Below are 21,956 nucleotides of genomic sequence, written 5' to 3' on the forward strand. Positions count from 1 at the left end.
TTCCTTCCTTCCTTCCTTCCTTCCTTCCTTCCTTCCTTCCTTCCTTCCTTCCTTCTTTCCTTTGTTCCTTCCTTCCTTCCTTCCTCTCTCTCTCTCTCTCTCTCTCTCTCTTTCTTTCTTATCTACATTTATGAATACCTGCAGGAAAATTGCAAACTGCTGCACCCCCAAAACAAAGCCAGTGCCTTGATGTCCCTGCAGGGTTTACAGTAAGAGAGGACCCTAAAAGAATATCTGGACGCAAGGCAGCAAGACCCAAAGAATTCCCGTGGGTTTGAGGCTCAAGTTGGGTGAGTCTAGGAAAGTCACTGCCCCTCTCTGAGGTCCTGCTGCCTCAGAGTCAAGTGAGGGGGTGGCTCTAGTTGATTGCCATGGTCCTTTAAGTTCTAACAGTAGTCTGCAAAATGCTAGTAGGTCCAATGTGCTCGCTGCACAAATAGGGAAGCCAAGGCCCTGAGGTAGAGTAAATGCAATGTCTCCATCCACTCCCCCCTCAGAACACACAAACACACACACATATACACACAAGGGACAGGCGTGCTCCTTCTGGCTTTGAGCCCACATCCACCAGGACGTGACCCAATGAAGCTCCATCTCTCAGCACTGAGACCACATGGGTGCGAGGGGTCTTTACAGGGGATGCTGAGTGTATGTGGGAATGCTTCTAGGACCCCTCCGGACTATATTTACAAAAGGCAGGAGTCTCTCTCCTTCAGATCAGAGAGAGCCCTGACAACACAAACAGAAGGGCAGAAGTGGAAAGTACGGTTAGGACCTGGGTTCAGATCCAAACTCTGCTAGTTCCTCACTGCACCACCTTGGGAAGGTCATTTGAACCTCTCAGCCTCAGTTTTCTAGTCTGCAAAATGGGGGATAACATGGGGGGGATTGTGACAGAAGTCAAATGTGCTCGCAGTGCAACTCAAACATAAACTATTCTATGGTGTCGTAAGCTTAAATTCTGCTCTTCCTTCCTTCTTAAAAAAAAGTTAGTGTCAGAATTCATTTACAGGAACTAATACAAACTCATCTCCCTCACCAGTTCTTAGAAGCTCTCCTACCACAACATCCCCACAAGCCACTGAACTACTCCCACTTGAATACCTCCAGGCACGGGAAACTCACCACCTATCTAGACAGCTCATTTCATTGTGTAAACAAACAAGCAGCCAGAGGACACTCACAGCTCCCTCCCCTCCTTTTGGCAGACCCCCTACAAAGTACTGGCCACTTGGGTGGTATCTGCGCCTAGGCTCAGCCTCTGAATGCAGGGACTAGAATCTCCCTGAAGGTATCCTAGAGGAGAGTGCCTCACACGTAGAAATAAGATGCCTGGGCAAGCAGGGAGTATCTTTGGCAGGTGCGGACTAGGAGCCATCTAGTGCCCCCAGGAGATGTCAGATAAAAGTTCCCGGCCAGGTGGGCCTGGACAGTGAATGACTGCATCCTGGGGAGCAAGGGGGACCTCAACCCCACCCCCAGTATGGAAGTTAGCCTTCCCCACGGGAAAAAAACAAGCAAACAATATTTGCAACCCTGGCTACATAAATTAGCACGGCAAGTCTGGGTGTTAATTAAACAAATGATATAATGACCCCCTAATTAAAGCCCTACCAGGGAGAAGTTTTGTTGGGGGATTTATGACACGAAAGTCCTTTGTTGACGGGAGAATTTAATTTCAGATTCTCCCACCATTGTGACTAGGGCATTCTGTGAAATTACCCGCTTTTAGAGGGGGAAACGTTTTTCCTTTATTTTCGGCAGTTACAGCATTTTTTTTTAACCACAAATTTTGGAAAACTCTCTACAGAGAAGTGGCAAGTCTTCCTTCCCCCAACTCACACACCTCCCCTTCTAACGACTTAAATTAAGTTCGGCAAACACTTAAATAACTTACTAACTGCCTACTCACCAAGCTGGGGAGCCTCTGAAGCTAGACGCTCAAATCTGAGGATTTTTCACCTGGGAAGTGGCAGGAACCTTACCGATCATTCAGTCCAACTCTCTCCTTTTATAGAAGAGGAAACTGAGGCGGGGGTGGTTGGGGGCAGGAAGGGTCTCTACCAAAGTCACCCGAGAGAAGGCAGGCATAGCTGTGCCAGCGCATTGCTGTCAAACATTCTCGCCCTCCTCAGACAGCCTGCCCTGCGTTTCTCTTAAGAGTGTCAAACAGTTAAATAAAACAGGAGATTTTTAAAAAAGTGTTTCGTCTCCCCGAAAGCTTCTTCCTTAAAATCAGCCCTGCTCTGCTCACTGTGCAGAAGCTAAGGGTCCTTTCAGAGATGGGACTGCGCCTCAGATCTCCAGCGCGTCCCTTTGCCCCGGATTCAGGAGACTGACCGAACGCGGGTCGGAACGCTCCGCACCAAGGCGCACCAGGGCGCACCGGGGCGCACCGGGGCGCACCGAGGCGGCCGGCGCTCTCACCTCTTCGTGTTCGCAAAAGGCCCCTCCAAGAGGCTGCGAAGGGGCGCGCTCTTACCTTGTTGGAGGCCATCTCGCTGACCGAGCGGTACGTCTGGATGGTCTCCAGCTGGTCCAAACACCAGTCCAGCTCCTCCAGAGTCTCCATGGCTAACTTTTGGTAGGACTCGTCTGCAAACAAGCACACGGACATGTAGTTAGGCGGCTGCAGACTGTCCATGGCCACGGAGCTGAGGCTTGGGCTGTTGGAGGGACCACAGCGCTCCTTCATCATGAGGCCAGGCACCTCTCTGGCGCTCTCCGGCCTGGGGGAGGACTAAAGCCCCAGAGGGCCGCGCCTGGGATGCTCTTCAGCCAATACCGTCGCGGTGCCCGCCCCCTTGGCTTGGCCAGGAGGCGAGAGATGTCACTGAGCTCGCAGGCTAGGCACCCCTGGGGGAGGAGAAGGAGGAGCAGGAGGGCAGGAAGGAGGCGGGCACTGCCAGCCTCATCTGCATAAGGTTGCTGCTGTTGCTGCTGAGGCCAAGGGAGTTCTGGAGAGGCGCAGTCTCTGCCTCTCCGCCCCCTCCCCCCCCACCTCTCTCAGTGCCTTCCTGAGTCAGCAGCCCCGGGCGGTGTGATGTCACTTCGGAGAGGACCGGGGGCTGACAGAGAAGTGAGCAGCCACGCGCTCTTTCTCCAAAGGGGAAAAGAGGTTGGGCGAAGAAGTCAGGAGGCTCACGGCTTACTCGCTCCCTCACTGCCTAGAAAGTGACATCCCCAAACTCTGACCCATTCTGGGAAGGAGGGCATGGTCTCGGGTATCCACCTCACCCCTTTCCTTAGAATGAGGACCCTTCACTCAGACTTAAATAGGTGGGAGGGTGGGAAGCGGGAGTGCCTGCAGTTGGCAAGAAGTAAGTTTCTGAGCTTGGGGAGTCCTGGGGCTCTCATCCCCCTGAACAAAGAGAAAACTTCAGTCTCCCCATCTGCTGGGGACCGAGAGCTCAGGGAAATCACGAGCTGGATTCTCAGCCAGGGATCTGGAAAGGACCCAGGGCTGACTGACTGACTGCCTAACTCCTGGGCTTTTTGCACAGCTGTCTTTAAAAGGGCATCTCCTGAGCACGTTTCTCAATAGGCTTCAACAGAACAAGGAGTCTTTTATTCAGGAAAAAATTCTTTAGTGTGCAATTAAAAAAACCAAAACAAACAAACAAACCCACAACCCTTGCAACTGTTAATATTTACAGCCTCCCCCCCTTTCTATAAAAATAAGTTTACTGATGCTTCTTCATCACGTTCAGTTCTGGCAAAACTCCCCAGGCCTTGTGGACATTGAATTCTTCATTTAATCAATTAGGCAACAAGCATTTATTAAATACTTACTATGTGCCAATCATTATGCTAGAGTGGAAGGGTACAAAGACAAAATGATAACACTCCCTGCCCTCCTCTACAGGAGCAACATATACATATATAGGTACAAACACCAAATCAAACGGGTAAACAAAAACACAGGATATAACCATGCCAGCTGGTTATGTATGTGACATTCTGCCCTAGTAGGCCCCCACCTCTCTGCCTCTTCAAACCATTACTTTGTTTCTGAATTTTCTTGGCACCTGGTATTCTTTTTAGCAATCTTACCAATCTGACTCTTGGCAATCACTTATATCATTTAATTCATTCTTTATAATGTTTCTTTGGTTCAACTTATTTCACTCTGTCCTAGTATATACAAATCTTCCCTTTCCCTCCTTCCCCCCTGAATTCCTCATAGGTTCCATTTCAATACACAATAACATTAGTCTAGTCTGGCATCTAAACACAGGACCCAGCAAATAGTAGGCACTTAAGAAATGCTTATTGATTGATGACCTCTGTATACCAGTTTATTCAGTCATTTCCAAACAGTGAGCAGCTAGGTATAGGTCTGGAGTCAAGAAAACCTGAATTCAAATTTGACCTCAGACAATTACTAGCAGTGTGACCCTGGGCAAGTCACTTAACTTCTATTTGCCCCTTTTCTATAAAATGGCCATAACAACAGCGCCTACCTCTCAGAATTGTTGTAAAGATCAAATGAGATAATACTTGTAAAGTGCTTGGCCCATAGTAAGCTCTACATAAATGTTAGCTCTTATTATTGTTTTCAGTTTTTTGTTACTACAAACTCTATGTACTGGCATGTACCATAATTTTTTGTTTCTATCTTTGCATCTGGTCAAAGCATGTAGACAATTTAGCCATTTTCTGATAAAATTCCAATCATTATCCAGAAGAATTGGCCCAATTCATAGTCCCCTCTCCTCCCCCAGTGTGGAATATTAATGTCCCTTTCCCCCCACAGCCCCTCCAATAGTCCATCTGTCAATATGCATTTATTGAGTGCCTACTGTGCGCTAAGCTGGGGTTACAGAGAAAGGTAAAAGCCAGTTCCTGCTCTCCAAGAGCTCACAATCGAATGAGGGAGACAGCATGCCAACATCTATGCACAAACAAGAGAGAGACAGGATAAATGAGGGCCATTGGCTCTTGCCATCTTGGAGAATCTTGGCCAACATGCAGAGCAGGAAGTCAAATCTCAGAGTTGTTTTAATGTAAATTTCTGGGAGCCTACATGACCTTGAATGTGTCTTCCAGTTCTAAATCGATGTCTTGTGATATTTCTATAAGCATTTGATTTCAAATTAAAAAATGTATGGGTGTGTTCATTCATTCAACAAACACTTGCAAAGCACCGCAGAGTATCATGCTAGATGATAAGAAGACATTCAGTTTAGAGAAGACATGGTCGTGGCCCTCAGAGGGCTTATAATCTAGCAGTCAATTTCACTTCAGTATGGAATAGCGGATGGGGTTCCATGCTTTGAGTCAGGAAGGCTTGAGTTCTCCTTAGCTTCAGACACTCAATATGTAACCCTGAGCCTCAGTTTCTTCATCTCTTAAAGGGAGGGGGGAGGGATAAGAGCACCTACCCCTCCAGGGTAGTTGAGAGGACCAAGTGAGATGATGAATGCAAAATGCTTTAAAAACCTCAAAGTCCTATCTAAATAATAGCTTTTATTAGTAAATCAACAGATATGGGAGGCAGCCTAGTACAGGGAAAAGAAATACTGTGAAATCAGAGGACCTGGGTTCAAATTCCAGCTCTTACTACCTGTATAACCAAGCTTGAACAAGTGACGTCTCTCTGGGCCTCAGTTTCCACATCTGTAAAACGAGATGGTTGGACTCAATGACAAATCTCCTAGGAAGTGATCAAACCAAGGCTTTGACAAGCTCAGTGGAAGCAAAGGGTCCTTCTGTCTGGAAACGTTCAGGAAATCTTCATGGAGAGGGCCACTGAGGCAAGGCAGCGAATGTTCCCACGAGAGAGGCAGAGAATGCGCAGGATTCGTCACTGAGTCTGAATCTCTTCCATGCTACTTACCACATGTGGCATCTTGAGGAAGTCTCCTATTCTTTCTGGGCTAGTTTCCTCATTTGTAAAATGGGGGGAGGAGGTTGGGCAAGCTGATCTCTGAGGTCTGACTACAGCTCTGATGCCACATCCCAGGTAGAGGTAGAGGCGACTTCTTTCTAGGAAGTAACGGGACACAGGGAGGCTACCTAGGGGCAAAGCAGAACCAGCTGTCCTATCGTCCTATTTGTCTGGAGGGTGGGCCTTCAGTAAATGGCTCTCAAAATGTGTCTGTTAAAATTGGTCTAATGAAAAGAAGGCAAATTATATGAAGAGAATAAACAGAGTAGCGGAATCCAGAGGTCCCTCCCAGGGCTAAATGAGAGAAGCAGAGCAGCATGTTAGAAAGCTGGGTTCAAGTCCTACCTCTGACTTAGACTAGCTAGGTGACCTTGGGCAAATCACTAAGCCCCTCTTTGCAATGAGATCATAGATTTAGAGCTGTGAGGGACCTTAGGCATAGTATAGTCCAATCTCTTCATTTTACAGGTGAGAAAACTCAGGCCCAGAAAGATAATGACTCAGCCAAGGTCACACATCGTAAGTAGCAGACCTGGGTTTTTAATATAGGCCATAGGGTCATAGATTTAAAACTGGGAGATAATACAGGCCATTGAGTCTAACTGGCTTACTTTACAGTTAAGGAAACTGAGGCCCTGAGAGGCTAAGTACTTTACCTCAACTCACATGGGCACCACATAGCACAAGGGATGAAGACACGCTTGCCCCCACAGGACTCCTGATCTGAGAGTGTTCCATTTAAACACCGGCTTGCCACACCACCCCCCATCCTCCCTCTCTCCTTGAAAAGGTAAAACGTAGATTCCTTACACACAACCATGCCCGAATGGGGTTTGGGGAAAATAACCATGACAACCACAAAGCAGATATTAATAAAATTGTAAAACATCCTGAAAAAAGAAAGTACAAGCTTCAGGAAAAATGCTACATTCTTGTTGGGTTACTTAATGCACTTTCAAAATGGGATGATGAATTTTTACAGCAGGAAGTTACTAGAGAGATCATTTCATCCAACCTTCTCATTGTACACTTGAAGGTAAGTGGAGCCCAGAGAGGTTAGGGACTTGCCCAAGGTCACCTAGCAAGCCTGTGAGAAGAGCCAGGATTGGAGCACAGGTTGCTCAGATTCCTGTGACTTCTCCCCAACGGCCTAAGTCAAGAAGCATTTATGAAGCACCTACTATGTGCCGGGCACTGTACTAAGCGCTGGAATGTTGCACTGGAAATCCTGTTAATAACCTAATGGGTGTGGTATTCAAAGCCCTGGGGCAGAAAAATAAAAGTCCAGTTTTTGTTGAACTGACAGGAATCCCTTGGCCACCGACACCAGTTTCAAAGAATAGTAGTTTTGTTTACCCTCTGAACTTCAGTATAAACAGGAGTTAAAATTCTACTTCCTGTATGTCATACTTTGCAAACCACCCAAACCACAGGAGGTGACTTCCTCAGTCTCTCTCCCAGGGCTCTGGGAGGCTGGGCGATGCTCGCGGAGCCGGACACATCACGGACTTGCACATACCTTGCTCTCTCCTTCCTGGTTTCCAGGGCTGCCTCAGCCGGATTTCTCCTGACTCTAGTGTGCCAGAAACAGCCCTGGCTTCTGTCCGGGTCCTTCTGCAAACCGCCCCCCCCCCCCCCCCCGGTTCCCCCCCCCCCCCAGCTCGGTCCCCGAGGAGCGAGGGAGCTCTCCTCTCCCCGCGAGGGTGAGGGTGAGGATGAAGGTGAGCAGCCTCCCTTGGAGTGCACGCCTTCCACGCTGTCTAGCACAACCACACGCCACACAACACCTTGGTCTCAGCTCAGCCCCGGCCCCGCCAAACCGAGCGCAAGTCAGTCCCCCCAGCCCCAAGCCCTTTTAATAAGCTGATTTGCAAAGCCAGTGTAAGGTGATCTCTCATATTTCTCCTTCAGGAGTCCGGTTTCCGCCTGAGCCCGGCAAAGGAAACACTGTAATTATAGCAGCAGATGCACTTTTTCCAAAAGGAGGCTCCTTGTCTGATACCACCCCAGGAACCCTCCATCCCAGCTCCGACCCAGGATGAAAAGCAGCCAGCCTTCTAGCTCCCTGCGCTGCTGACAAAAGGCCAGGGCATGGCACCTCGCGGGCGCTTCCTTCTCGGCTATTCCTGTCCCACCCAATATTGGCAAGGGCAGAAAATGACTTTTTCAGAATTTGGAAGCTCTGCTTCTTGTCTGGGCTGTGGAAGGAGCCATGAATTTGGCGTTGGGTGACCTAAGGCCCTTCCAGCACAGAAGCCTAAGAAATGCCAGTGAGAATCTGGAGCTTAGGCTGTGGATAGCTCCAGAACCGAGAGGGAGTCTAGAGGTGCTCTAGAGAACTCCGGAAGTAGAAGGGACCTAGGTAGGTCGCCCTTCAGTGGCCCAGGGAGGAGTCCTCGATTTGAAGTCTACGGACCTGGGTTCAAATTCTAAGTCTGCAGCTTATTAATACCTCTCTCAAGTCATTTAAACTCCGTGGGACTCTGTTTTCTCAAGTAGTTCAAGTAGATGATCTTTTAAGAGAGTTACACAGAACGTTAACACAGAACGTAGAACATTAAGTGGTTAGTATGTGCTGGCCACTGTGCTAAGTGCTGCAGTAAGAGGACCTGGGCTTTTATGTTGGATCTGCTATTTATTACCTCTGTCATCTTGTGTCAAATCACTTCATCTTTCTGCATCTCAGTTTCCTTCTCTGTAAACTGAGGGGGTTGGACCAGATGGACTCTGGGGTCCCCTTCGGTTCTGAAATGATGCTATTTGACTTTTAAAAAAGGTAAGGTCCAAAGGGCAGACAGAGCTTAGCCCAGTGGAATGAAAGAGGGGAGAGGAGGAAATGGGCTAGCCCGGTGGCTAAGGCACTGAGGATGATTCTCCCTTAGAATGGGGAAGCCAGAGGAGAGCTGATGTTCTGCAGAATCAAGCTCTTATTCTCCATCTTAACAAAGACCTCTATGGGTCACCCTGAATGGAATTCCCCACTTTAATGTACTTCGGTGGTTCTCCCATTTCTGCTGGATGACTTCACTAGCTTGCTGTGTGTCTCTGTGACTTCTCTGATGTCTAGTTACCACCCCCCCCCCCCCCGTTCTTTCAAATGGGGATAATGATATGCACATGGTGTTTGGAGGATGAAATAAGATCAAACCAACCGGCACTTACAATGTGCCAAGCACTGTGCACTAGGGGTACAAAGACCTTCAAGGAGCTCACAGCCTAAGGGGGAGGGGGGTTTATGATATGCAAACGATTGTGTACAAACAAGATAAATACTTGTTAAATTGGAAATAATTGAGAGGCAGAAGGCATAGCTGTTAAGGAGATGAGGAAAGGCTTTTTGCAGAAGGTAAGCTAATGCAAGGCTGAGACTTGAGGAAAGCCCAGGGAAGCCAAGAACAAGATAAGTGCTTCGGGGCAGCTAGGTGGCACAGTGGATAGAGCACTGGCCCTGGAGTCAGGAGGACCTGAGTTCAAATCCGAACTCAGACACATAACATTCACTAGCTGTGTGACTCTGGGCAACTCACTTAACACCAATTTCCTCTCAAGAAAACACACGAACAAAAATAGATAATGTGGCTGCACTTGGAGTCCGGAGTGAAAAGGCAAGCTGCTCATGTCTTGGCTGCAGTTGTTATTATTATTATTAACCTTTAGGGAGAAGGGATCCACCACCTCCCAAGGCAGCCTCCTGCACCCTTGGACAGCTCCCCAAGGAGGAAGTCAGCCCCTTGTTGGCCCCTGTCTTTTCCCCAAGAGGAACAGAGGAAGGATCACTTCTCCTTTCTTGAATTTCTGGAGGCTGGTTTGCTATATTCTTCAAAGCAGGAAGAGAAGCTGGCTAAATAATTATAATTGATACAGGAATAATACCTGGTATGCAGAGAGCTCTTTTCTCAAAAGAACTCAATGCACTAGTCATTACGGCTTACAACACAGGCAGGGCATAGCTTTAATTATCTCTGTTTGACTCGGGGCACCAGTTAAGCAGTCAGAGTCTGAGACTTGACTCTAAGTTGTCTCTAGACTTTTCTCAAGAGCTGCATCCTGGTGGGTGAAAGCCAGTCTGCAACTTTTCCATGTTCTTTGCATAGATTCTAGCTATGCTGAAATAGGTTTCGCATTGTATTCTTGGGCAATTTTGAAATCAAAACTGTATAAGTAATCCTTTATACCACAGCTCTCATTTCCTGGTTTCTCTCTTCTCAGATCCATCCAGCCTGGCCAATGACTCAGCCCCTTCCCCACCATGACACAAAAACAGGGAGAGGGGAGGATGTAGACCACTGATTTTGAGCTGGAAAGAACCTTAAATGTCATCAAATCCAACTGCTTCACTTTACAGAGTAGCAAACCAAGACACAGAGACATGAAGAGACTTGCCCAAGGTAACACAGCTAAGTAAATGGCAGAGACAGGATTTGAGCCCAGGTCCTTTGACTCCATATCCTGTGCTATAGGTCTGAGAGAAGTATGAGGCACCCAGGTGGTGCAGTGGATAGAGCACCAGCCCTAGATTCAGGAGGACCTGAGTTCAAATGTGACCTCAGACTAGATGTGTGACCCTGGGCAAGTCACTTAACCTCATTGCCTAGTTTAAAAAAAAGTATGAAAAAGAGAGATGAGAATAATTGGAAATATCCAGCATAATGAGTCAGTGGCCCTTGGTTATTAAAACACAGGCAGAGGCTCTCAAGTAGCTCTCAAGAGTCAGCTTGGAAGGGACCTCAAAGATGGCGCAGGGGTAAGACTGGTGGACTAAGACATGATCTGTTTTTGTAACAGTACAGTGCATAGGTGAGAAATATGCATATTCCTGCATGAGTTGTGTCCTGTGAATGGATGGAATACTACTGTGTGGCAAGAAATTAGGAAATACGTGACTTCAAAAGAATGGATATGCACTAATGCAGAGGGAAGAGAGCAGAACCGGGAGAACAATTTGTACCAGGGCATCAAGAGTACAGAAATGAATGATGTTGAGGGTTTTTTTAAACTAATGAAGAATGAAATGATCATAACTAGGGGAACAATTTGTACAATGACAATGACCCTGGAAAGACAAACGACTTTCAAAGACTTTAAGGAGCTTTGATAAATACAATGCCCATACATGACTCCTGAGGACCAAAAGTGAAACGATCTTTAATACCGAGAGGTGATCAATATATAGATAGGTGTGTATGTGGATGTGTACACACACGTGTGTGTACTGCTGCTGTTTATCTTTTGTTCTCAAAGAGGACCAATGACATTACGAGGGTCATGTCTTGACTTGCGCGTGAACCGATATACATCTCAAGACAAATATACATGTATACAGTCATCAAGGAAATTTATTTTGCTTGACTATGCATATTTATCACAAGGAATTTTCTTTTTTCAAGGAGGTCAGAAGTGGAAGGAAGAGAAAATAGATTTCTGTACATTTTTTTTTTTAAAGAGAAGTAGGTAATACTGATGTACAATGTTGCACGCACTTTTAGATGAGGTCACTGTATTATTAGTTTTACTTTGTTACAAGAGACCTGTCATGGAGTGGGGTAATCTGTAAATGGTTATATAAAAATAAAATACATAAATTAAACTTTTTTTTCCAAAACTCAGTCAATAATCAGTTTTTAAGTGCCTACTATGTGCCATGAAGGGTGCTAAGCACTGGGATACAAAGAGAAGCAAAAGCTCGTCCTTGCCTAGAGGAGCTCACAATCTAATGAGGGGCAAGAACATGCAGACAATTACGTACAAACTATATACAGGATGAATTGGAAATAAGGCAGCTTTGGAGTTACAGGTCCTGAATTCAAATCCCCCCTTCTGACACTTTCTACATGTGTGGCCTTAGGCAACAATTCCACAGCCTGTCTCAGTTTTCTCATCTGCAAAGTGTGAGGGTTTGACTGGATGAGCTCTATGAACCCTTCCAGTGATGATCCTATAATCTCCTCTAGACCCCATTGTTTCCCAACTGTGGAAACTGAGGCCCAGAAAGAGTAGAATGACCTTGACCAAGGTCGCATGGACAGTAGCAAGTCAGTGCGGAATCAGGTGGTAGAATCCAGGTCTTTTGACTTCAGTCTGGTGTCACCTCAAAAAGACAAGATAGTTACAAGGCAATAGAAGTCAACCATCCCTTTATGTCTGACCAGGATCATAGGATATGAGGCTTAGAGCAAGAGTGGACCTCTCAACCCCAAGGGGCTAGCAGCAAAGCCCTGCCCCCAGTGCAAACCAGTAGCGAGGCTCTAAACTCCAGGGCAAGCCAGCAGTCAGTGCAGGCCAGCAGTGAGGTGCTGAGCTGTGGTGCAGGCCAGCAGCAGTGAGGCCCAAGACCCAGTGTCAGCCAGCAGCAAGCCCCCTCCCCTCTACAGCAAGCCAGCAGCAAATCCCTGAGTCCTCCCCCACCCCCATTCAGCACAATAAGCTTGGGACAGTGCCCTCTTTGCTCCAGGAGCAGGACACAAGTTTTACAAAAAATAAAAAAAAGTTATGAAATAGCAGAAGAACGAGCAAAACCAAAAGATGAACCTGAACATAAAAAGTTACTATGGTGACAAGTAGGATCAAAGTAGAAACTTAGAAGAGGACAATAATGTCAACATGTCTACAAGTGAAGCCTCAAAGGAAAATGTGAATTGGTCTCAGTCCCAAAAAGAACTCTTGGAAGAGCTCAGAAAGGATTTTAAAAAGCAAATAAGAGAGTTGGAAGGAAAACTGGAAAAAAAAAACCAAATGAGAATAATGCAAGAGATTAATGAAGAAAAGAAGCAATAGCTTGGTAAAGGAAGCACAAACTCATGGAGAAAAGATATACAAAAATTTATCAAAGAAAACAAATCCTTAAAAAGTAGAACTAACCAAATGGAAGGGTGCAAAAACTCAGTAAAGAAAATAACTCCTTAAAAATTAGAATTGGGTAAGTGGAAGCCAATGACTCCATAAGACATCAAGAAACAATAAGATCAAATCAAAAGAATCAAAAAATAGAAGAAAATGTGAAATTTCTCATCAGAAAATCAACTGACCTTGAAAATAGATGGAGGAGAGATAATGTAAGAATTATTGGTCTACCTGAAAGTCACAATAAAAAAAAAAAAAGCCTGGACTTATATTTCAAGAAATTGTCAAGGAAAACTGCCCTGATATTCTAGAACCAGAGGGTAAAATAGAAATTCAAAGAATTCACCAATATCACCTCTTGAAAAAGATCCAAAATAAAAACTCACAGGAATATTATAGCCAAATTCTAGAACTCCCAGGCAAAGGAAAAAAAAAATATTGCAAGCAGCCAGAAGGGAAAAATTCAAATACTGTGGAGCCACAGCCAGGATTACTCAGGATTTAACAGCTTCTACATTAAAGGATCAGAGGGTTTGGAATATGATATTCTGAAAGGCCAAGGAGCTAGAATTATAACCAAGAATCACCTACCCAGCAAAACTGAATATAATTCTTCATGGTGAAAATGGATATTTAATAAAATGAAGTGGATTAACTAAATTAAAAATTAAGATAAAGTAGATTTCAGAATAGATACATGGCCTAGATATGAAGAGAGAGATTACAAGAAAATTAGAAGAATATGGAATATATTACTTATCAGACTTCAGGATAGGTGAACAATTTATGAATGAACAAGAACTAGAGAGCAAAGTTAGGTGTAAAATGGATTATTTGGATTAAATGAAGTTAAAAAAAAATTTGGTACAAATAACACAAATGTAGCCAAGGTCAGAAGGAAAGCAGAAAATTGGGGGAAAAAATTACAAACAGTAGATCAGATAAAGGCCTTATATCTAAAATATATAAAGAACTTTGTCAAATCTGTAAGAATATAAGTCATTCTCCAGTTAATAAATGATCGAAGAATATGAACAGACAGTTTTCCAATAAAGAAATCAAAATAACTTATAGTCATATAAAAGTGCTCTAAATCATTATTGGTTAGAGAAATGCGTGTTAAAACAACCTTGAGATATCATTTTACATTTACCAGATTGGCTAAAATGATAGAAGGGGAAAGTGAAAATGCTGGAGAGGATGTGGAAAAATTGGGACATTAATTCATTGTTGGTGGAATTGTAAACTAATCTAACCATTTCGGAGAGCAATCTGGAATTATGCCCTAAGAGTTATTAAACTGCCTATACCCTTTGACATAGCAATACCACTAGTTGGCCTATTTCCAAAGGTGATTAGAGAAAAAGGAAAAAGAACCTCTATGTTCTAAAGTGTTTATAGCAGCTCTTTTTGAGGTGGCAAAGAACTGGAAATTACAGGGATGGATGCCCATCCATTGGGAAATGGTCAAACAAGTTGTGGTCTATGATCGTGATGGAATACTACTGTGCTATAAGAAATGCTAAGCTCAGTGATTTTAGAAAAACATGGAAAAACTTACACAAAATAATGAAGAGTGAAATGAGCAGAACCAAGAGAAGATTACAGTAACAACAATATTGTTTTAAGAATGACTTTGAGAGAGTAATTTATTTTGTCTATTGTAAATGCCCAAATTAATTATAAAGGACATATGAAGAAGGCACTATCAGCGTCCAGAGAAAAAAATATAAGTATGTATAGAATAATTATACAAACACACACACATATAAATATATATGTATACAGACACACCTATCGGTGTGTAATGGTGGTCATTTCTGGGGGCGAAGGGAAGAAAAAGAAAAAAAAAGAAATTTACATGATAATTTTGTTGTATATTTGAAAGGAATAGCAACTCGTGCACAGTAGATTTCTAGTTTTGTGTACAATCATCTTTTTTATTGGTCTATGTTGTGGAAACGCTTGTTTTATTCCATAAATAAAATAAAACAAAATAAAGTTAAAAAAAAAAAACAGACCTCAGGCCAGCTGGTCCAAATTCCATGTTTTATAGAAAGGGCAACTGAGGCCCAGAAAAATGAGGAGATTTGCCCAAGATCAGAGCCAGGATTCAAACCATTTCCTCCAGAACCAAATTCATTGTTCCTTCCATGAGACCATGCAACGATCCCAGACTTAGAGCTGGAAGGGGCCGTAAATTTCCTCTTCCCTTTACAGCGGAGGACCCAGGGACTTTAAAGTAACTTGGCCAAGTTCACCCTGCTAATAAGGCAGAGGGTCACAGATCCAGAGCTGGCAGGGGCCTTAGGTCCTCTAGTCTAGCACCCCTCCATTTAGAGAACAGGGAAACAAGGAAACGTGCCCAGGGTCCCACAGGCAATCGCGCTCGGCTCGATCACGATCCCTTAAGAGATCCTTCTGGGGTTTTGTTCAGGGGAAAACGATGAGGCCTGCCGGGTATGTGGCCGCTGGGGTTTGCCATGATGGATCAATCCTGGCCCGTCGTCATTACACGCGAGACGCCTCAAGATGGTGGGCTGCCGATGGCCAGAGTCATCTCTCTACAGCCGAATGAAGCAAGGGCAGAGCTCACATTTCCAGTCACGTAAGGAGACTGGTTGTTGGAGTAGATCTCACCGCTCCTGTTTTATAGATAAAGGAACTGAGACGTCATATGTCACTTGATTTAAGTGACTTGCCTAGGGTCCCTCAGCTGGTAGGACTCTTACTCAGCTCTTCCAACTCCAAGACTCTTTCCACGACACAATGCTGTTGCCCCTTGCATTATTATCCCCGTTTTAGAGATGAGGAAAGTGAGCCTCAGAAGCGGTCAGTGACCATCCTGGAGCCACAGAGCTAGTAAATCACATAGGCGGGTTTTGAACCTCTTCCCGCCCTCTCCTTTTCACTGGATCCTAGGGTTGAACTGGCTCAGGCACTCAGGCACACTCTGAGTCAGGTGGGAAAACTGAGGCCCAGAGATTGCCCAAGGAACTTGACCAGAAAATGTCTCTTCAGTGGAGCAAGATGGAGATATGTGGTGCATGATAAACTGGTGATAGCACAATCAGACGGATGATTCAGAAATTGTTGAGTAGCCAGACCCGGAGTCGAGTTCCACGTTGACTTGAAAGGCGGTCTCTCCTGGAATGCTCCAGGGATCTGTTCTTGGCCAGGGAGGTTCAACATTTTTATCATTGGTTCCCAGAAGTTAGGGGAAAAGCTTGGTACACTAGGAAGAACATGGATTTCGAGGGAACATGGGTCCTAGTCCAGTCTCCCACTTCCTATTGTATAACATTAGGCAAATCACTTTGAATCCCTGGACCTCATTTTCCTCATCTGTAAAATGAGTGGTTTGGAGTAAATGACTTCTAAGGTCTCCCTAAACCTAGGATTGTCCAGTGTTTTAGGGTAAGGGCACACCTGTAATTCTATGTGCCATTTTAAGTAAACACCTTATTTCTTTTGTCATAACTTGTAAAATAAACCTTCCTAGAAAAAAATCATATGGAACTTGGGGGGAATTTATTTAGGATACTCAGTTTTTCCATGAGCAAACACGTTTTAAACCCTCTGGCCTTTGGGGCAGGACGTGATATAATCTTCTCACTCCTCGGCTGTAAGTGGCAAGAATTACCACTGGGCTGGTTCACGGAGGAAGAATTTTAATGCCTTCGAGGGAAATCATAGCAGAAAGTAGGTCACTTGGTACCTCTCATTACATAGAACTTTACTCAGGGACTGGAGATAACGCTACTAAAAGTTCAACCAATCCTCCCTCGCTTTTCCCATTGCTACAGCCTGAAGATGGGCCTAGGCCTAAGCAAAATCATATAGTACATGAACTGCGCCACCCTAGGGTTGGGGCTCTCTCCTCTCATGTCCCTCCCATGTTCTCTCCTGCTTGGGGCCCTCTCTCCGATGGCACCTCCCTAGCTAGAGACGGAGTGTCACGGACCAAGCACCTCCAGGAGGTCAGTGTCCCTGCATCATACAGTGCTTTTATGGGTAGTTATTGAAGAGAGAGATGACGTCTGATTGGGGTATCAGGAGGACTTCATGGAGGAGGCAGTGACTGAGGGAGGCCTTGAAGGAGAATAGTTGCTGACTCAACAGCAGTTTCCTCCCAATCAGCTATGCGCCAGGCACAGACAAGGACACAAAGGAAATAGCCCGTGTCTTCAAGGTGCTTATGCTCTATTGGGGGAAATAATATGTACGCCAACAAATTATATGCAAAGCACATGCAAAAGAAACCGCAGGTGCTCTTGGGAGGGAGGACACGGACGCAGATGGCGAGGAAAAGCTTCACAGAGAGGGTGGCAACTGAGCAGTTCTGACCCAAGCAGGAATTCCAGACGTTAGAGACGAAAAACTGGACACTTCAGACTCAGGGGAACTTTGTGAGTGAGGACACGGATGTGGGACAGACGGATTGTGTTAGGAGAAAGGAGGATGTTTCGGGTTGTTTGAAACGTAGCATGAGAGAAGAAGGGGAGGGTAGAAAGTCACGGCGGGCCTTGCCCGACCGGTGACTGAGCCTGGGCACCGTTCAGGAGGAAAGGTCTCACGGGAGTGGGAGGACCTGGCTTTGAATTCCAGCTCTGCCGCTGTGTGACCTTGGGTGAGTCACCACCTCATAGAATGACTCTGAGGTCATGATCCCAGGCTGTAGGAACCGGTGGAGTCTTCCAGCCAAGTGACGACGGCTTCAGGACGGAGGAAGATTCCCGAGGCACGGCTTACAGGATGAGTCGGAGGGAGGTGGAGCTGGGGCGACTGGGTAGGAGGCTGACAGACCCGTGCAATTTGAGAAACACTTATTAAGGGGCTACTCAGGTTCTGTGTTAAGTGCTGAGGATACAAGGACCACGTAAAGAAACAAAAACCAAAGATCCTCACGGCTAACCTTCCAGGCAGCGAGGTGGCACAGTCAATGGAGCCCTGGGCGTGGAGTCAGAAAGAACTAAGACACCTTCAGACAAAGCTTCAGACACCTACTAGCTGTGTGACCCTGGAAAAGTCACCTAACCTCTCTTTGCCTCAGTTTCCTCATTTGTAAAATGGGAATGATAACAGCACAATACCCACCTTCCAGGGTTGGAGTGAGGATCAAACGACGTGATAATTGTAAAGCGCTTAGCACAGTGCCTGCGACATAGCAGGTGCTTAATAAATGCCTGTTCCTTTCTCCTCTCCTTTGCTCTGGAAGCGGCAGGAATGCCCAGGCTACATAACCTTTCAAATGACTTGTCCTTGATTGACAAATGCTGGAGAGAGGATTCTACTGTTTAATACCAGCTCTGCCTCCTTGAAGATGATTCACAAGCACCCAACGCCTCCTAGTATCTTCTTCTGTTCTTAGGGTTTCCATGGGATCGCATTCATTTCTCAGTAGCTTTCTGAGTCCTCTTTGGTGGCACAGCTCCTTTTCACAGGAGCAAAGATTTACAACTAGCAGAGAACAGAGAGGTCATCTAGTCTGATTTCTTCATTGTTCTGAAGAGAAAATGGGTCCAAAGAGTTTGGGGGACTTGCCCAAGGTCATGAAGGCAAAGGGGCAGTGAATGAATCCAAAACCAGGTCTTACGACGACCAATGCAGCATTCTTTACGCTGCCCCTTCAAAACAAAAGGCAGCTCTCCGAAATGAGATGTTGCCCATCATTCTCTCAGCCAGGCTGTATCGGCCATACCCAGGCCACACGTTTTCTGTATGTCCAGTCTTTTTCAAAGATAAAATTTTGGTCCCTGGCCAAGCCTGATCTAGGAGGAAGCCTGAGCCTGGTGCCTTGGAGTGGTGGGTGGGGCTGGGCCTGGAAGTGATGTTGGTGGGAGAAGGGGACGTTTAAAGTCAGTCATACGGTGCATAGGAGAGGAGCGTGGGTTCCCTGTGATTCATTAAGAAGCCTTCTCTATGAATGAAGACACAGGGAAGAAGGCAGAGGGAGAGGCTTTTTTGGTGGAGGAAGGTGCTAAATGTCCTGTCATTTATACTTCCTGGAGGTGGGCAACCAGGTGCTCTCTGTGACAAATCAGGAACCAGCAACTAGCAAAAGGAAACAGCTGATTTGACCACCACAGCTCTGCGATGCAGGGACAGATTTCTTGAGCGAGCATGAGAAATGAAACCAAGAGGGCCCATTTCTAGGGTTCTAGTGAGAATTCTTCCACTCTGCCCTGTCTACCCCTGATTTATGGGCACAACGCAGCGAGACCAAGACTGGAGGAAGTAACAGAGTCCTTTTCCTTTTAGCCGGAAGGCCCTCATTTTACAGATGGAGAAACTGAGGCCCAGGGAGATGAAATGACTCGCCCAGGGTCACAAAGGGAACAAGTATGGGAGGAGGGAGGGATCCTCAGTCCTCTGACACCAGGCTCAGCCCCACTTAACCTTGTAGAGTCTATTCGGATTCAAGTTAACATTTATTAAGTCACGGTGGCCAAAGACAGGGGGCTCCATCAGGTAGTCTGTGTGCTCATCGGTGCCCTCCTGACCCCAGAAGATGTGAAAGAGCTCCCCACTCTACCCCAGCACATCGGGTAGACCTCTCCAGGGGCCTCTGTGGATGAGGGAGGGAGGGAGGTAGACACAAGTCACACAGAACGGATGGACGTGTGGCTGTATCAGGAGGAGACGCAAAGACAAACTCCTACAGCAGTCCCTGTCATCTGAGATTTACATTCTACTGGAGTGGACCAATTTTATCACATTTAAAATGATAAACTATAGTTTATAGTATCAAAATATAGTGATATAATTTGAGGTGGGGCAACTAACCAGTAGGAGCTCAGGGATGTATGGTGATGGGCAAGTCACCTAACCTTCAGTGTGTCAGTTTCCCCATCTGCAAAATGGAAATAAGAACCTCCCATCTATCAGGGTTCTTGTTAGAGCTTTGTTGTTCTAGGGAAGAAGACTGCCCCACTCACACTCCTTTCTCCTTTTTACCCTTGGAGCCTAGCTGCAATCACTTCTACTCTTTCCCCCATTCCAGCCCACTTCTTCTAGCAGAATAATGTGGTGTCTGTTCCAATGTGATTAAGGATTTCAGTGTTCACTTTAAACTAATATTTACCAGGGGAGCCCTGCCAACATAAATGTGCAGACTAGTGAGAAAATATTGGCTTAGATCAACCTCCGAGGCTCCCCCTCCCACACCCCCAGCACAACTGCCCAGGCACACACTGAGGACGTAGTGTGTGCATCCCTGCCAGCTCCAGGACGTTCCCCGGTCGTTTGACTGGGAGCTAAAGCAAGGCTTTCCTGGCTGCAAGTATGGACCAGAGGTTCACTGCTGATGGCTCTTCCATTCCTCTCTAGATTCCCAGAGGGAATGAAATACAGTTTAGAATAAGAGTATCACCACCACTACCATCACCATCATCATCATCATCATCAAATGTTTGGATATGTATCATGTATAGTGCAGTAGAGTCAGAATACTGGGGTTCAAATACTGTTTCTGTCCTAAAGTACATGTGTGACCTTGGTCAAGTTCAATCTTTCTGGGCATCATCTTTTCCATGAATTAAAGGGGAGTGGGTGGGTCTTGTTCTAGTTGGCTCTTGAGGTCCCTCCCATCTTATGGTCCTATGGCTCAGTATCCCAGAAAGTCTGAAGCTGGGGCTGCTCCAGCCCAGGTGAGGGGGCTCCAGTGAGAGACTTTAAAGGGTTGCACTCAGAATTCGAAGTGATTTCCTCCCACAAATGCAGCGTGAAAAACAGAGAGGACCCTGAAAGGGGTGTGGCAGGTGTGGCAAAGCCTGGCTCAAGTGTAGGTGGGGTGCAGGGAAGGAGGGAGAATGACTTGGAATGCTGGAGTTGGGGCTGAGGCTGCCACTGGAATGGCCAGGTGGGCATTATCTCCCATTTGCCCTTGTCTACGGCCATTATTTCATTTCCTGGACCTGGGCTAGGGGGGTTTCAATGAGTCAAAAGATCAAAGGGAAAAAAAAAAAAGACCAGCAGAGAATCCTAAGAGCTATAAATGGAGCTGTAGGTTTCAGGTAAAGAGTCCAATGTGCCTGATCCCAGCCAGGAGCAAAGCCTATAGCCAGAGAGATCAAACAAACAAACAAACAATCAAAGAAAACACCTCCTTTTATCTCATGTGGTTTTTAAATTCCAAAGACCTGCTGGGATGGTAGGAGCCAAGAACTGAAAAGCAGTGGAAAAGACGACCACAGAGGAATGCTGCTGGGGAGTAGGACAGGTCAGATGGAGCATGGGGAGCAAGGCTGTGCTAGGAAGGCTTAAGCCCACAATTGGCTTTGAATTTGCTTTTATTTTAGAGAGGACAGAGAGAAGTTGCATGGCCCATTATCCAAACAAGGCTTCCAGAGCCCTGGGCTCTAGTGTTACATGGACTCCCAGAACACCATGGTCTAAAGCCTAGGTGAAAGGCATAGACTCGACAATCTAATTAGGGAGAGTAATGAGGTAGGAACCATGGACATTTACCCAACAAGGGGAGATAAGTTGGATTCTATCCATTCTTCCCTGATTAGGGAGGAAAGAAGGAGGGAGGAAGGAAGGAAGGAAGGAAGGAAAGAAAGAAGGAAGGAAAGAAGGAGGGAAGGAAGGAAGGAAGTAGGGAGGGAAGGAAGGAAGGAAGGAGGGAGGAAGGAAGGAAGGAAAGAAAGAAGGAAAGAAGGAGGGAAGGAGAGAAGGAAGGAAGGAAGGAAGGAAGGGAGAAAAATTTATAATCTTGTAGGAAGATTAACCCTACAGGGATAAAACTATTATAAAACATCTTCAAAAATGGTGAAAAGAAAACAACAATGGCTTTGGAATCTGAGGACTTGTGTTCAAAGCCTATCCATACATTTACCAGGTAGGTGACCTTGGGCACATCCTCAGTGCATCCCTGCCCTGGGCTTCAGTTTCTTATCCCCTTAGTGTTGCTGCCCATGAGTATGTGGGCTAATTGCTTCACCTCTCTGACTTAGCCCTCATCTAGAAAATGATGAAGTTCAACTAGGTAATTCCTAAAATCCCTCCTGCCTCTGAATCCTCTGATCCTATGAAAGTATGGCAGGAGGTCAGATGGAAGAAAGATCACTCGCAGGGGTGCTGCACAGATGAGGTGGGACTTTAGCTGGTCCTTGAAGGATAAGGAGGATTTGGGAAGGGGAGAGATGAGAAGGAATAGCAGACCAGGTTGGGGGAGCTGCATGAGCCAGAGTATGAAGAACACTGGGACATGCAGTCAGAGTAA

At 45.9% G+C, this 21,956-nt stretch overlaps 1 protein-coding gene across 1 annotated transcript in view; it reads right to left on the bottom strand.

Annotated features, from left to right (window-relative positions):
• Positions 1-21,956, bottom strand: part of PDE4B (phosphodiesterase 4B) — a 439,367-nt gene that overhangs the window by 47,156 nt on the left and 370,255 nt on the right. Inside the window, exon 6 of the mRNA XM_027874039.1 lies at positions 2,483-2,595. Coding sequence (XP_027729840.1) covers positions 2,483-2,595 — 113 coding nt within the window. The remainder of the gene's footprint in view (positions 1-2,482; positions 2,596-21,956) is intronic.

This window comes from Vombatus ursinus, unplaced genomic scaffold, assembly GCF_900497805.2.
Source record: "Vombatus ursinus unplaced genomic scaffold, bare-nosed wombat genome assembly UNPS02014804.1, whole genome shotgun sequence".
NCBI lineage: Eukaryota > Metazoa > Chordata > Mammalia > Diprotodontia > Vombatidae > Vombatus > Vombatus ursinus.